The sequence below is a fragment of the Lithobates pipiens genome, unplaced genomic scaffold (assembly GCF_037356315.1).
Source record: "Lithobates pipiens isolate NorthernLeopardFrog02 unplaced genomic scaffold, aLitPip1_a1.2 Scaffold_23, whole genome shotgun sequence".
NCBI lineage: Eukaryota > Metazoa > Chordata > Amphibia > Anura > Ranidae > Lithobates > Lithobates pipiens.
In genome coordinates, this window is record NW_027507785.1 from 275777887 (window position 1) to 275793696 (window position 15810).

General features: G+C 42.9%; 1 protein-coding gene across 2 annotated transcripts in view; it reads left to right on the top strand.

Annotated features, from left to right (window-relative positions):
- Positions 1-15810, top strand: part of RABGAP1L (RAB GTPase activating protein 1 like) — a 613081-nt gene that overhangs the window by 102202 nt on the left and 495069 nt on the right. For both annotated transcript variants that reach the window (XM_077453243.1, XM_077453242.1), the window contains exon 5: positions 2692-2866. In XM_077453243.1, coding sequence (XP_077309369.1) covers positions 2692-2866 — 175 coding nt within the window. The remainder of the gene's footprint in view (positions 1-2691; positions 2867-15810) is intronic.

Sequence of the window (15810 nt, forward strand, 5' to 3'; positions counted from 1 at the left end):
CTGCCCATCCAGCCTGATGGAGCTTGAGAGGTTCTGCAAAGAAGAATGTGAGAAACTGCCCAAAAATAGGTGTGCCAAGCTTGTAGCATCATACTCCAAAAAGTCTTGAGGCTGAAATTGGTGCCAAAGGTGCTTCAACAAAGTATTAAGCAAAGGCTGTGAATACTTAATTACATGTGTTTTTTTTTTTTTTTATTTAATTTTTTTAGTAAATTTGCAAAGATTTCAAACAAACCTCTTTCACATTGTCATTATGGGGTATTGTTTATAGAATTTTGAGGAAAATAATGAATTTAGCCCATTTTGGAATTGGGCTATAACATAACAAAATGTGGAAAAAGTGAAGCGCTGTAGTTTCCGGGTACACTGTATTGCTTCAGTCACAGTGTGTTAGGAAAAAAAAAAAAGGAAAACTTTTTTTTTGGTTTGGGGTTTTTTTTTTTCTTTACATACTGCCACCAGTCAATGTCCACGATCACTCCCACAGCAGTTATATGATAATGCTGTACTGCACTGACTGAATGTAAAAATAAATTATATATTTTCCAAATAATTACAACTTTAAAAAACTCGCCATGCTTCTTAGTAAATACCTTGGACTGTCTACTTTCCAAAAAGGGGTCATTTGGGGACATTTGTACTGTCCTTGTGTTTTAGGGCCTCAAGAAATTGGATAGGAGGCCAGCCGTACATCTGTGTGTGTGTGTGTGTGTGTGTGTGTGTGTGTGTGTGTGTGTATGTAGATAGATAGATAGATGGAGAGATATATCTATCATTTTAGAGAGAGCGATATTTTATCTATATCATAGTTTGTGGACTCTTTCCTACACACTAAATGATAAACACTGATTTGTGTTATTTTCACCAAAGAAATGTTGGAGAATACAAACGTTTTTCTTTTAGTTTTTTTGGTGTATTTAGCATAAAATAAAAAAACTCAGTTGTGATTAAATGCCACCAAAAGAAAGCTCTATTTGTGTGAAAAAATAAAAAAAATGGATAAAAATATCTCCTTAGGACAGTGTTGTATGACCACGCAATGGTCATTCAAAGTGTGACAGTGCTGAAAGCTGAAAATTGACTTGGGCATAGGGGGATTGTCCAGTATTGCCCAGTATTGAAATGGTTACGGTTAACCTAATCCCCAGGCCTAATTCATTCTTGTCTGTTTTGATGCAGCAAAATTAAATGCATCCTATGAGGCGTGTTCACAACTATGCCCTGCAGTTTTGTGTGAATGGCAAAGGGTAAGTATATGGGCCCACTCACACCTACATATGGGCATTATCAAGCACGGTTCATGCCCACGAAACAGTAAAACCAGCCTTCGTGCTTTCAAATTGCTGCTCAATAGAACTGTTTAGGAAATCTGATCACATGTAATTAATTGGTCCCTTCTACCAGTTTAGTAGTGTTGTACAGTGATTGTGCATTACCATTTTCTGTCAAGGAAAACCTGCACAAACTAGACTATCTGGATAGCTAATTGATTTTATCTCAACATATATGCCATAACGATGCTGAAATAAGGCCCTCAAGACAAGTTAATCACTGGAGAAACAGTTTGATCTTTTGGATGATTATGTTCTATCTGTAGGTTCTTTTGAAGTCTGTCCTTGTGTACAGTATCATTCCTCCTGTGCAACAGGTCATGTTAATCCAGTGTATTAAAACAACTTAAGCTGGTCATATACTTTTCAAATAATCAGGAACCCGGCTGTAATTTGCTTAGCGGGTGGCTCTCGGGCAGAAGGGGGCTCCTGACCTCCGATTGAAAAATGAAAGGTGCCAGGTGGAGAATTGTCAGCTGAACAGTGCCCACGTTCTATCGGATGCAGCCGCTGTCTGGGTTTTCTGACAGCCACTGCTGGTGGCTGTCAGTATGCAATAGAACAGCAGGACATCCGTCCATTTGCGCTATATAGCTTGGATGGGGGAAACCTTTTTAGATTTTATTTTATTTTTTTGTGTCCAGCTCATAATCTATGTGTGCATGACCAGCCTTAACCCCCTTTACGCCAAGGGGTTATGCTGGGGTGATGCTGCAGGCATTTTTTTTTTTGTTTTTTTTTTTGTTTTTTTTTATTAGAGCCAGCGGTTGGCTTTCTAGTGATAACTGTTATCTTTTATCATAAGGGGTGGGAAGGGATGTCCCCCCTCCTACCACCTTCCACGGCTCTCCCGTCCCACCAGGAGGCGCAAGCAACCAGCCAGCATGTCCCCCAACTGGGCGAAGACCCGAATGAAGCTGGAATCGGCTTTGATCTGTTCTCCGATCTAGTAACCCGAAAGCAATGTCCTATTCTACTGCTGTTAGTATACATTGATCAGCGGCCGAAGCTGATTGGCTGCAGCCGCTGATCGATAGAAAACTTTCCAACCTTTTCCTCCTACAGAAGTCAAATAAACGTTTGACTTCTGATGAGTAGGGGAGTCCATACACTGATCGAAATTTGAACCAGTGTATGGCCAGCTTTAGATGTAATACACTGACCCTTTACATGGTCAAAGCTGGGGTTAAGTGGTGTTTACACATGTCCAGTATTCTGTATGGCGGTGCTTGAGGCATGCATCCAAGATCTGTGATTTATATGGACTATAAAGGAATAGAGGTGTGATTGGAAACCCAATATTCAAGCTTGGCACTGCTTAGGGAATTGTAATTGTTGTGTGTGTTTTTTTTTTTTTCAGAATAATGGACCAATCCACAAATTCAGAAATCGCCTCATTCCCAATCTACAAAGTTTTGTTCTGTGTGCGAGGGAGAGATGGGACATCAGAGTGTGACTGCTTCGCATTCACATCCAGAGACCTGGACTCCGATGACTTTCACATCCATGTGTTTAGCTGTGAGATCAAAGAGGCGGTGAGTGCTTCAGTTCCATGATGTTTACAAATCTTATTGAAAAGATTATTCCAAATCTACAAAGTTGATGTTCATTTTTTATGTCTGCCGATATCAAATCTAATTATAATATAAATATAAAAATATGAAATCTAAATTCTATTTTTTAGCAATGGTGAGCCTGATTGAAAAGCGTATACCAATGCTGCTGGGGTCAACAATGGCTCTGAAATGGCTCAGTTGAGTAAAGCAGGGACTGGCCAAGATTCGAACCATCTCTGAGCAGGTACTCATTGCACTCAAGTTGATCGATTGATCTACTTGGGAACAACCAGTATGTCAGATCTTTTATACGATTATTGGCAGCGGTTGTAGCCGCTAGCAATAATCACTGTTCTCTCCTGGCAGGCAGGGCCCGTCGTCCTAATGTCCCGCTCACATACAACCTCCCGCGAATGCCTCCCTCTCAGCTACAGCCTCCCACGGCTTGCCTTTTATATATCATTATAGGGACTCACTCAGTACTGGAGCATACTTGGCTGGGGGGAGAGTGACTGCCGCCCCCATAAGACGGACCATGACTCAGTGTCAGTATCATTGTCCAATGGCCATACGTTGGTGCACACACGTAGCACTGGTGGAGGCAGAGCCTAAAGCTCCACCTACCCACCTCCGTGCGGCATCATTGCATGCTCTTCAGCTCAGGATGGAGAGTCAGGACGGGTCTCTCTGACCGGAGGAGGAGGAGCGAGGGAGGATTATGACGGCGGCGGCAACAGGTAGACAAATTGATGAGAGCGAGTGAATAGATATTTATTGAAACGGGGAGCCAGGAGTCGGGACCAATTTTAAAACTTGTTTACCCAGGCAGCTTTAGTAATGCAGCCACTGTGCCCATCAAACGCAGCCACTGGGCCCATCAAACAAAAGAAACGGATGTGGTTTACAGATGACAGGGCATGTCTTAAATATGAAGGGGTGTGGCCTTGACAAGAAGGGTGGGTCATATTTAAATTGGGGGGTGCATGAGTTTAGTCAGGCCTAAGGCAGCACAAAACCTAAATAAACCACTGCTGGCAGGGAAGGCTTCCCCAACAACACTCTCACCAGTGGTCGCAGGAAAGAAAATTGCACCGTCTATAGCTGGCTTAAGACTAGACTAGCAGTAGCTTAAAAAGACCCAAACGCAAACTTAAAAAATTGCAGATAAGCGCAATTAGAAATCGGGTATCTTAAATGCTTGCTTGCATTGTTTGTTTTTTCTTTAATTATTTTCTATTCACTTGCAATGTGCCTTTGCATTTGTAGGAAAAACTGACTAGTCAATTCTCTAGCACAGTCCCCTTCTTCTTTGCGTGTCATACCATTCCTCTATTCTGGGAGTGTCTAATTACTCTTTGTGCTGGCCCAGCTCCTCTGCTCCTCCCTTCAGCTCTCTACATAATGGGGTAATGAAGTAAACATGAGTATACTGTTTTCTGCTGTTACTTTGTGTTGAGTGGACAGAGCAAAGGTTTCTGTTTAAGGCTAGGTTCACATTGCAGCGATGCGGGAACGCCGCTAATCCGCGGCGGGTTCCCACATCGCATGCCTCCCGGCTGCAGTTCACACTGCCCTATGCGAACTGCTGGGAGTGTCAGTGAAACGTTAATGACACCCCCAGATCAGTTCGCATATCGCAGTGCGATCTGGAAACTCGGACAAGAATCGGATCGCATGGTGTGACCACCCATGCGATCCGATTCTGCTGTGAACCAAAAAAAGGGTCCTGTGCGAGTTTGGGCCGTGTGCGATGCGAATTCAGCCATACTATCTGCATGGCTGAACTCGCATCGCACAGAGATCGGATGTGTTTTGCACTGCAGTGTGGTGCGAATCACATCCGTTCTCATAAACCGCAGCAGTGTGAACCCAGCCTCAAACTATTTTTTTTTCTTGTCCTTTGAGGAAAACAGAAAGTCTTAACAGGTGAATTTAATGTTGTTAATAAAAAAAACTGTAGGCTTTCCCTCCCAGCTGAAGTTTCTAATACGTTCATGCAGGCGTTTATAACCTAAAGGACCCTGATGTTTTCCAAATCTGATCAGAGGCTGCAAGTGCGATATCGCACCTTCTCAGAAAATTTATATATCTGATTTATCCGCAGCCTTGGCAGCTTCTGAGCCGGTGACCACATATACTCTGCCTAATTCTGAGCAACAACACAGGGCATAGGGATTGCCAACTGTGAACTTGTCAGATAGGCTTCGGGGGGGGGGGGGGGGGAATGGCTTACAGGTATGACAATAAAACATTTTACAAACCTGCAGTTTTTTTACATTTAAATTATTATTATTTTTTTTATTATTATTTAAGTTTACTTGACTATTTTGTGAGTTTAACTTGGCCTTTAACAAGACAGCTAAGGGTGACTGCCATACCGGTTGAGGACTGCCACTCCAGAAAAATGTTGTCATTGAAAGGTCCCGTTTAAGATCCGATTTTGGCTGTAATTTTTCTAAGCCAAACCAGCTTTGTTTTGGTTCAAATTCCTCAAAAGGACCCCAACTGCTGCTACCAGTAATTGAATAAAACTGATGCCTGTGGCGTTAAACTTTAAGCTGTAATGACTTGTTAGACTCCCAGCTTATTTCTTGCATTCTTTTCTTGTCCGTACATATGCATAGGGCCTTCTGGCTAAAGTACTGGACTGTGCAACTTTCTTGTAAGAAGCAATTTATCTGCATGGCCTTCAAGAAACAATGTCTCTATGCACTCGCTTTGGGTGCGAGTGTCAAGGTTGCTGCTGAAAGTCTAAAGGACGAAGCAAACTGCTAAGTCATCTCCATCTATTCTTGCCATGAAGTTTCTTTCACTTCAACTTATCATAGGGCCCTCCCCAAGGGTGGCTTCCTTCCCTGCCCTCTCCTTGGTTTCTTACCTCAAACCTCCCTGCATCTCCTTAGTGACTTTTCAATTTCAATTGGGCACTCTCTGGATATATGGACGAAGGGGTCATAGCCCAAGCCCCTGCTGCAGGAAGGTTTGGAAATATGTGCCAAACTTTTTGGCTCGCTAACACTTCCTCCATTTCGCTGTGGGGTTCTGCACTACTAGTTCACGCCCTTTCCATTTGGTCAGTGTTCTGCACCTCGAATGTTCATCAAGGTACTGGCTCCATTATTGGCCCTGTTGTGTTCTCAGCATATTCCCATTTTGGGAAATTTGGATGCCCTCCTATTGAGGGAACAATTTGCTAGGGCTCTGGAGGGCAATGTGTCTTTGACTGTTCAGACATTGCCGAGGTTGTGATGGATAGTGAACCCTCAAACTGCTGCTGGTTCTGAATCGTTTGGCGTTTCTGGGGCAGCTCTGTGCCAGTTTGTTCCCTTCCTCAGGAAAGAGCAGACTAAGCAGTCTCAAGTTTTTACTCATTTCCAATGTAGGCAGTTCACAGGCAGATGTCCACAGTTTGCAGCATCTAGATCCAGAAGAGTGGTTTCTGCACCCAGAGGTGTGTCAGAACCTGTGTCCCTTGAAAGGGATGTCAGAATTGGACCTCCTGGTTCAACAACTAACTTAAGAGGTTTGTATCCAGTTCCAAGGATCCTCTGGTAGAAGCAGTGTATGTTCTAATGCCTTGTAAATCCTCCTGTAGGCAGTGCTATAACCCAAAGGTTTAAGACTTCCTGTGTCCCTCAGTGGACTATATGTTTATATTTAAAATCCTGCCAAACACTTCCATATTACCAGTAACTTTATGCCGGACACCCTAGTGATCAGGATTAATGAACTGGACATTTCCTAAACAGAAGTAGCTAAGAATATTAATGCAAGCCTTGTGCGATTTTGCTTGAATGAGGAAGTCACGCAAGAGGAAATCCTCTTGATACTAAATGGATAAAAGTTTTGGTTAACCACCTAGACCAAGTGACCTATCTGCTGCTTATTGTTAAGAAATTCTAATGTATTTTAGTAACAAGTCTATTTGTAGTCATATTTTGAAGAAATTGCTGAGCACTAAAACATTATTTTTTTTTCTCTAAACCAGATTAGAGTACTGTATTCTGTAGAATTACAAAATCTTAAAGGTTTATTTAGTAAAGCTAAAGGTGCAAAATGCAGTAATCTTTAAAAACCAATCAATTTGCTGAACTTGCCCCAAACTGTGTTTTCTTCTTAAAACTTTGCTTTCTTGCACTCTCCTATTGAATGAGCCCATACATGTTTAAATCAATTAGACAAAAGCAGTGTACTAAATACAGTGCTACCTCTTTCTACAGTCTCTGACATATAGCAAAGAGAGACAGACTAATGTATTTTTGGGGAGATTTCTCTTTACTCCCTGTCCCATAGCCACTAGGGTCACCAGAACTCGTTTTCTCATTGCATGATTCCTCCTATTTCTGTTTTGGTGACTACTAAAAACGTAAGACTTTCTTGAAGAAAGTGAATAATACATACACCCCAGTAAAGGGAGAATGGGGGCGTCATTCATTCACAGATTTCTGTAAATGAATGAACTACATCCTTTGCGGCTGTCGGTTTGTAGTTCTCAATGAACTACCACGGCGCTCTTGAGCTCTGTAGTAGTTCATTCAGCTTACCTGTCCGTGCGAAACTACCTGCGTGTACAATGTACAGGCAGATGGCTCACACTGACGGTCTGCAGGAGCACTGCGTAGTCTCAGTAATCTTGCTATAAAAATAATAATAAAGGACCAGAGCTCACCAATCTGGAGGGAAGACTGGGTGAAGATGTAGGCCCTGTCAGCTGTGAAAGCATGCCGTCGGAGGGCTTATTTTACTGTAAGTTTCACATCAAGTGCCATTTATGCAATGTATTTTAGCATATCATAACTTTGCCTTGCAGGTTTAAAAAAAAAAAAATGCTGGTGGTTTACTATCGCTTTAAAGCTTAGATACACAGGCTAAATTTAGCAGGCTCAGATGTGTTGGTTAACCTGGCTATAACTGACTAATCTGTCCGCTTCAAACTTTAAGTACATATAAGGCTTTTATGTGTCGCACAAAAATGTTTCTGACAATTACAGTATTAAAAAGAGGCAAACTGCCTGCAATCGTTGGGCTACAATGCCATCTGCAGGCTGAAGGCTTATTTTGTAAATGAAGCCTCAAGCCTACATGTGATCGCTGTCCTGTCTCACTTAATTATCTGATGATCAGTGACCGCTCTAGTTGTTTGTGGGACTAACTGACAGTGACCACAGAGTCTGGTAACTAGCAGCTGCACACAGTGTCGGCTGCTTCCTTTTAAACAGGAAGGAGAAATAGATTATAGTAAATACCAAGGCAAAACTTTTTGCAATTTTGGATAGAATTTAGAACCTTAGTCAGGTGTTTTTTTTATTTTTTATTTTTTTTACCATTTGTATCCCGTTGGGGAGTTTTCCCTTCGCGTCCCGTGCCATAGCCAAAACGGGAAGTGAGAGGAAATACCTCCAAAGCGAGGAAATCCTTGGCTGTCACCAGAACTAGTGTCCCCAGTGGAAGATTTCCAGTCTAGTACTGTTCTGTGGACAACCCAAAATGTGTGATTTTTCTTTGTTTTTACTTTTGGTGATATCGGTAAGGGAAAAGGGAGGGAGGGGGGGGGGGGGGTGTGTATCACAGACAAGAATAAAAATTTGACAGATGTTCTAATCCCTCTTCTCTCTATCCAAAAACGCCTATGATTATACTTTAGCATTCCTCTAGCAAAGGGCATCATGCAGGGGGACACTTGCTTAACCACTTCCCACCCAATGGTGTCATATGACTTTGAGTGGGGATATCTGATTGATGCCTACAGCTACACAAATCATTCAGATGTCGTCTTTTAGAGCCGGCGATTCCCTGCACCATAAGAACAATTAAGACTGTTCAGCCGCTTGATCGTTGTTACAGGCAGCGGGAGGGGATGTCCCCCCTTCCGTTGCATCTCCCAGCTCACCTGAAGTGAAATTTACCTGCTGGAAGTTTACCATAGAGAATCCGGTGGGCCAGACGGCCCCTGGATGTCTCTATGATTTTTCAGAGGCAGGGTGCAATGTTATGACATCACGTTGGGCCTCTGCATTTGAAAAAATGCAGCCGCCTATGCTGGGGGTTCTGAGTAATTTTCTAGCAAACAAATTATAATTTTTACATTTAGGAGTAAAGTGTCAGAATTGGCCTGGGTAGCAAGTAGTTAAATAGTGATAAAAGGTAAGGTAATCAGTACGAATAGGACAATATATTAAGAGAAGTTTTTTTTTTTTTTTTTTAAATTATACTTGCCTTGGTGGATGCAGCGTGGTCCGATGTTGCATCTGTGATCTGCTGGCTCTAAGACTAAGAACCGAGCGATCAAAAATTGACGGTCTCGCAGTTCTCAGAGCTCCGTGGGCAGAGAACGAGTGACTGACAGTCAATAGACTTCAATGATTTAAAGATGTGTAATGAAAAAGTGCAGAATGCACCTGCCATATGCAAAGGTGTGTGTGTGTTGTTGTTTTTTTTTTTGTTTGTTTTGTTTTTTACCAAAAGAAAGCCAAATTCGTTCCCGGCAAAATGGTAATTTTTGTGTATAATTTTTTTATTTGGGGGAAAAAAATATAAATTTTTCTTTGTTAGAGCCCTTTCACACTGCCAGCAGGGGTCGAGTTAGTGGTAAAGCGATGCTAATTTTAGCAGCGCTTTTTGGGTGCGAGCGGGCGCTTTTAACCCCTGTTGGCACCTAAAGAAAGGGTTAAGTGTGCCTGAAAAGTGCTGCTGCCAATGCACTTTTCAGGTGCTTTGGCAGCGATGCCCATTCATTTCAATGGGCAGGGGTGCTGGAGGAACAGTGTATACATTGCTCCTAAACCACTCCAAAGATGCTGCTTACAGGACTTTTTCTAACGTCCTGCAAGCACACCGCCCCAGTGTGAAAGCACTCGGACTTTCACACTGGGGCTGCAGGGGGAGGCATTTTTTCAGACGCTTTACAGGCGCTATTTTTAGACCATTAGCGCCTGAAAAACGCCTCAGTGTGAAAGGGGTCTTGGTGTTCACTCCATCTGCAGCTGTACATCAGTTTTCTGGTGACCACAGCAGAATGTGCCTGCACACTGTGCCTTGGCAGGGTTACTTGTAGCACAACTCCGGGTGATTAGGAAAGGGTGACAATGCTGTAGTAAGTTTTGCCACTCTAGGAACGTGGATAGACCTTGGATGCACATGGGCAACAAAATATTTGGTAAAGTGGGTGACGTTACAGTTGAAAGAAATCTGCAATTTTCCTATTCAAGGCAAATGAACAGTTTCATTCAATAGTCTCTCAACCCCCTCCTTAAAAATTATTCTGCTATAGCCCGTTTTAATCCAATTGCTATGATTAATTTGTTGTGCAGTTTCCAGCAGATAGTTCTGTAATACTAGTCTGTCTGAGAGGTGGTTGCACAAAACTGTCATGAAATTTAAGTAACATATCCGTGGTTTTCTTATTGAATATTTGAACAAAAAGCAGATGTGAAAGAAAAGTGTTCTCTCTTTTTTTTTTTTATTTATTTTTTTTATACTGTAGTATGGTAACTGAGAGCCAAAACTGTTCTATAGTATTTTTTGAATAACATTGCTTAGAGAGTACTTTACACCAAAATCTCTGCTATAATATAAAAACATAGATGTCAGTGCTGCAGATGAAGGTGACCCTACACCAGAGTCCAATCTGTGGGCCCAGAGCTGACTTGCCTTTCTTTTTGTCCAATCAGAAGTGGAAGATGTGTGCAATTGCCACTGGAGACCACAGAACCTCACCTTGCTGCCCACAGGTTTTGCTCAAGAATATCCCTGTATTTAGCACCATCCATCTTTCCCTCAACCCTGACCAGTTTCCCAGTCCCGACTGCTGAAAAACATCCCCACAGCATGATGCTGCCACCACCACGGTGTTCTTTGGGTGATGTGATTGTGTTGGGTTTGCGCTAGACGTAGCATTTTCTTTGGTTGCCAAAAAGTTCAATTTTAGTCTCATAAGACCATAGCACCTTCTTCCATACATTTTGGGAGTCTCCCACATGCCTTTTCGTAAACTCAAAACGTGACATTTTGTTTTTTGCTGAAAGTAATGGCTTTCTTCTGGCCACTCTGCTATAAAGTCCAACTCTATGAAGCGTATGGCTTATTATCGTCCCATGTACAGATACTCCAGTCTCTGCTGTGGAACTCTGCAGCTCCTCCAGGGTCACCTTAGGTCTCTGTGCTGCCTCTCTGATTAATGCCCTCCTTGCCCAGTCCATGAGTTTTGGTGTGCGGCCGTCTCTTGGCAGGTTTGCTGTTGTGCCATGTTCTTTCCATTTGGTTATGGTAGATTTGATGGTGCTTCTAGGGATCATCAAAGATTTGGATATTTTTTTTATAACCTAACCCTAATTTGTACTCCTCAAATGGATTCCAGGAGGTAAATGCTACATGAATCATCTGCCCTTACGCAAGATGGCCACAGCTAGAAATGCTAGGGGGGTGTTTTTAAAAAATAATTTATCAATAAAATAAAGCATTGAGACATGGGTAGTTGGAGGGAGTTTGCTTTGAATAGTAAAAATTAAAAACCAACAAGTGGAATAATAAATGAGGAAGCACATGCCTAACTTTTTCACAGTAGCGCTCAAAGAAAAAGTTAACATTTATAAATGTGTCAAACTAAATATAATCATAAGTAAATGTCCATGAGAATTTTTTTTTTAAATATCTTGCAATTCCACATGAAACAAATGATAGTCCTCTTGAAAAGTGCAAAAAACTGATAAAATAACACCACAGTGATTAGTGGTCGTTCAGCTCCCTTAGGAAACGGGCTCACCAGATGCTGTTGCCATTCACGCTCGTGTTTGACAAATGTACTCAGAAATTAAATTGAAGAGCCGCTGTTAGACGCCACACTCCATTCAGATGCTTGACTTTAAACTCCACATATAGGAATTAAAGTAGAGACAAAGCCTCAGGTAGTGTAAAATCACTTAGTATAGTAGATTTATTAAAATCTATATAATGCACGTACATCAGATACAGGTAAGACAAGCCTTCATGTTACAAGGTACAAGACATGCTGGGAGGCACTGTGCTGGGATCTCACCGCTCCTTTACATCAGATCACCCTCCCAGCCTCTCAGCATACAATTGCTGTGTAGCCACGCCCCAATGTATTTTTTCACTTCATTTAAAATTAATTAAATGGCATTTTAGGTTTGTGGTGCTCAGTTACAGTTTAGTTGCACTTAACCACTTGCTGACCGGCTCACGCTGATATACATCGGCAAAGTGGCACAGGTGCGCAAAACATACCTCTCCGTCGCTGCGTCATCGGCGGCTAGCGGGAGTGTGCCCGCAGGTCCCGCGAACTCTGTGTCTGACGGTGGCCCGCGATGGTGACACGGAAAGGCAGAATGGGGAGATGCCTATGTTCTGCATTTCCCTTTTCTGCCTAGCAACATGACAGGGATTTACTGCTCCCAGTGATTATGCTCTAGTGAGCCCATCCCCCTACAGTTAGAACACGCCCAGGGAACACACTTAACCCCCTGGTTGCCCCTAGTGTTTAACACCTTCCCTGCCAGTGACATTTAGACAGCAATCAGTGCATTTTTATAGCACTGATCACTGTATAAATGCCAATGGTCCCAAAATAGTGTCAAAAGTGTCCGATTTGTCCACCACAATGTCACAGGCACGATCAAAATCACAGATCGCCGCCATTACTAATAAAAATAAATTACTAATGAAATGCCTATCCCCTATTTTGTAGACACGATAACCTTTGCACAAACCAAACAATATACGCTTATTGCGATATTTTTTTTTTTTTTACCAAAAATATGTAGAAGAATACATATTGGCCTAAATTGAGGAAAGACCTTTTTTTTTTTTTTTTTTAAATCTATATTTTTTGGGGGATTTTTATTATAGCAAAAAGTAAAAAAAATTGCTTTTTTCTTTCTTTCTTTCTTTTTTTCGAAATGTTAGTTCTTTTTTTGTTTATAGCGCAGAAAATAAAAACCAGAGAGGTGATCAAATACCACCAAAAGAAAGCTCTGTTTGTGGGGGAAAAAAATGACTTTTGGGGTACAAGGTCGCACGACCGCGCAATTGTCAGTTAAAGCGATGCAGTGCCGTATTGCAAAAAAAGGGCTTAGTCAGGAAGGGGGTAAATCTTTTTGGGTCTGAAGGGGTTTATAGGAAATCTGTGATTTGCCCTTGATTTGCAAAGCAATAGGTTTGCTTTAAATCCTCCCTTGCAGTGGCGCTGCCCCCGCACTGCATAAGTTAAATGCTAATTTATAGCAAGAGTTCCAGAAGAAGCAATCTTGCCTGATCCCCTGCTCCCCCCCATCCTCCCAAGCTCTTTTTTATTTTTTTTATTTCCCTTGCACTCCAGCTAGTCGACCAATAGATTTAAAGGAGATTGTATATTCAGATTGTATGATGTGTTGTCAGTTGTATTAGCTCCGTCATCTCATTAAATTGTACAACTTCCAAGTGATCTATTTCTTTATTCCTTTGTGTTTTCTATAGTACAGCAATTAAGATAGTTGTAGTTAAGGTGTTTAACTGCTTCCCGTTTGGCCTATTGTAATATGATGGCCGAGCAGGAGCCCTTTTATTCTGGAAGGACGTTGTATGACGTCCTCCCAGGATCCTGCCATGTGAGTCGTGCTCTGGTGAGATCTGTCCCCCGATTTGTCCACCGTACACAGCCGACAACAGATCACTATACTGGCTTGCTGCTGTGACCAATCACAACAGATCCCATGATAATTATACACAATGAATGGCTTTGATTCATGCCACTCATTGTGTACTATTGTGATGAGCTCTGTGATTGGTCACAGTGATCACTTGGTACAGACAGGGCCAATCACAGCCCATCTGTACATGTCTTTAGCTGTGACCGATAACAGCTAATCACAATAGTCGGCAAAGTGGTTGTGATGCCTTGACCGGACGTCATATGACGTCGCCAGGGGGCGCGCATCGCAGCGATTGTTGTTGCGGTGTGTCAGTCTCTCTCTGTTAGAGACTCTTTACCAGGTTATCAGCCATGTCCAATCATGGCTGATCACGATGTAAACAGGAAGAACAATTGATTGGCATTTCTCACTTGCATCTGACAGACACGAGTAGAGGAGAGCTGATCAGCTGCTCTCCTGACAGGGGGGGTCTGTGCTGATTGGTTATAAGCGCAACCCCCCCTTCGGATGCCCGCCCAGGACCACCAGATATGCCACCCTAGACCACCAGGGAAATGCCAATCATTGCCCAGAAAGCTGCCAATCGGTGCAATTGAAAAATGCCTGCCAGTGAAATCCAGTGCCAGTGCCCATCAGTACCACCTTTCAGTGCCCAGCAGTGCTGTCTATCAGTGCCACCCATAAGTACCCATCAGTGCAGCCTTTCAATGTCGCCTATGATTGCCGACCAGTGCCACATATGAGTGCCTATCAGTGCCATCTCATTGGTGCCACCTTATCAGTGCCCATCGGTCCTGCTTAAAATGATAGTGTTTTATTCCTGTGCTACCACTGGTGATCTATCAAATGTGAAACTTAAGATATGTTGGTATTGCGCTGCCCCTATATTAAATAACCCTCCGAGGGTGATAAGTATAATGCCTAGTTACATAAATCAATAGTGTAATATAAAAATATATATATAAAGGTCTACTGAATAATATCAAAGTGTAAAGTGCTACATTAAATAAAATAAAATAAACACACCACAGAGGTGATGGAATCCAAATAAATGAAAATCAAGTGAACAAAGGTAAGTAACTAAAAACAGTCTCTTAAAAAAAAAAAAAAAAAAAAAAAAAAAAAAAAGAAAAGAAAAAAAAGTAAACGCACTACAGAGTCAATTGAAAACCTCCACGTTAACACAACTGCTTCAATCGAGTGCAAAGCCAAAAAACAGTGAATTGATCATAAAGTGCCAAGTGCGTCTACGGCCTCTTTCACACTGACGTCCCGTTCAGGCCCGCCTGTCAGTTTTTCAGGCGGACCTGAACGGGTGCTCCATAGAGCTCTATGGAGCGTCGGATGTCAGCGGTGACATGTCCGCTGACATCCGACCCGCTCCGATCCGAAAAAGTGTAACGGAGGAAAAAGCTATTTTTCCATCCGTCTGCAGATCGGATCGGGTGACGACGGGCACTGCGGTCCGTCGTCATCCGATCTCCCATAGGGGAGAGCGGCGCTGTGACAGGTCCGTCCCTGCGCAGTGTGCAGAGACGGACCTGTCATCTCCCTGCTCAGCGGGGATCGGCGGAGTGATCCCCGCTGAGCAAACGGATATCCACGGGGCGGATCAAAACTGATCCGCCCCGTGTGAAAGGACCCTTATAAATGTGCAAATAAGTAAACACTCTCCAGAGGTGATATAAGTGAACCACCCTAATAATAAACAAATGATATACAAGAAAATAAGAGAGTATACCTAGACCAAAAAGAGGGTACCCTCTCCTGATCACATGGAAATAAACTTTAGAATTAAACAAAAAATATATATACCGTATATACTCGAGTATAGGCCGACCCGAATATAAGCCGAGGCCCCCAATTTACCCCCAAAAAAACTGGCAAACTTATTGACTCGTGTATAAGCCGAGGGTGAGACATGCCTGTCCATCCCTGTGTGTGTGTCCGTCCATCCCTGTGTGTCCGTCCATCCCTGTGTGTCCGTCCATCCATCCCTGTGTGTGTGTGTGTCCATCCATCCATCCATCCCTGTGTGTGTGTGTCTCCATCCATCCATCCATCCATCCCTGTGTGTGTGTGTCTCCATCCATCCATCCATCCCTGTGTGTGTGTGTATCCATCCATCCCTGTGTGTGTGTGTGTCTCCATCCATCCATCCGTGTGTGTGTGTGTGTGTGTGTGTCCAGCCTACCTGTGTCCCGAGCCTTTGTCCCGAGCCTCCGTCCCGTGCCTTGCCTCCTTGCCTCCGTCCCGTGCCTTGCCTCCTTGCCTCCG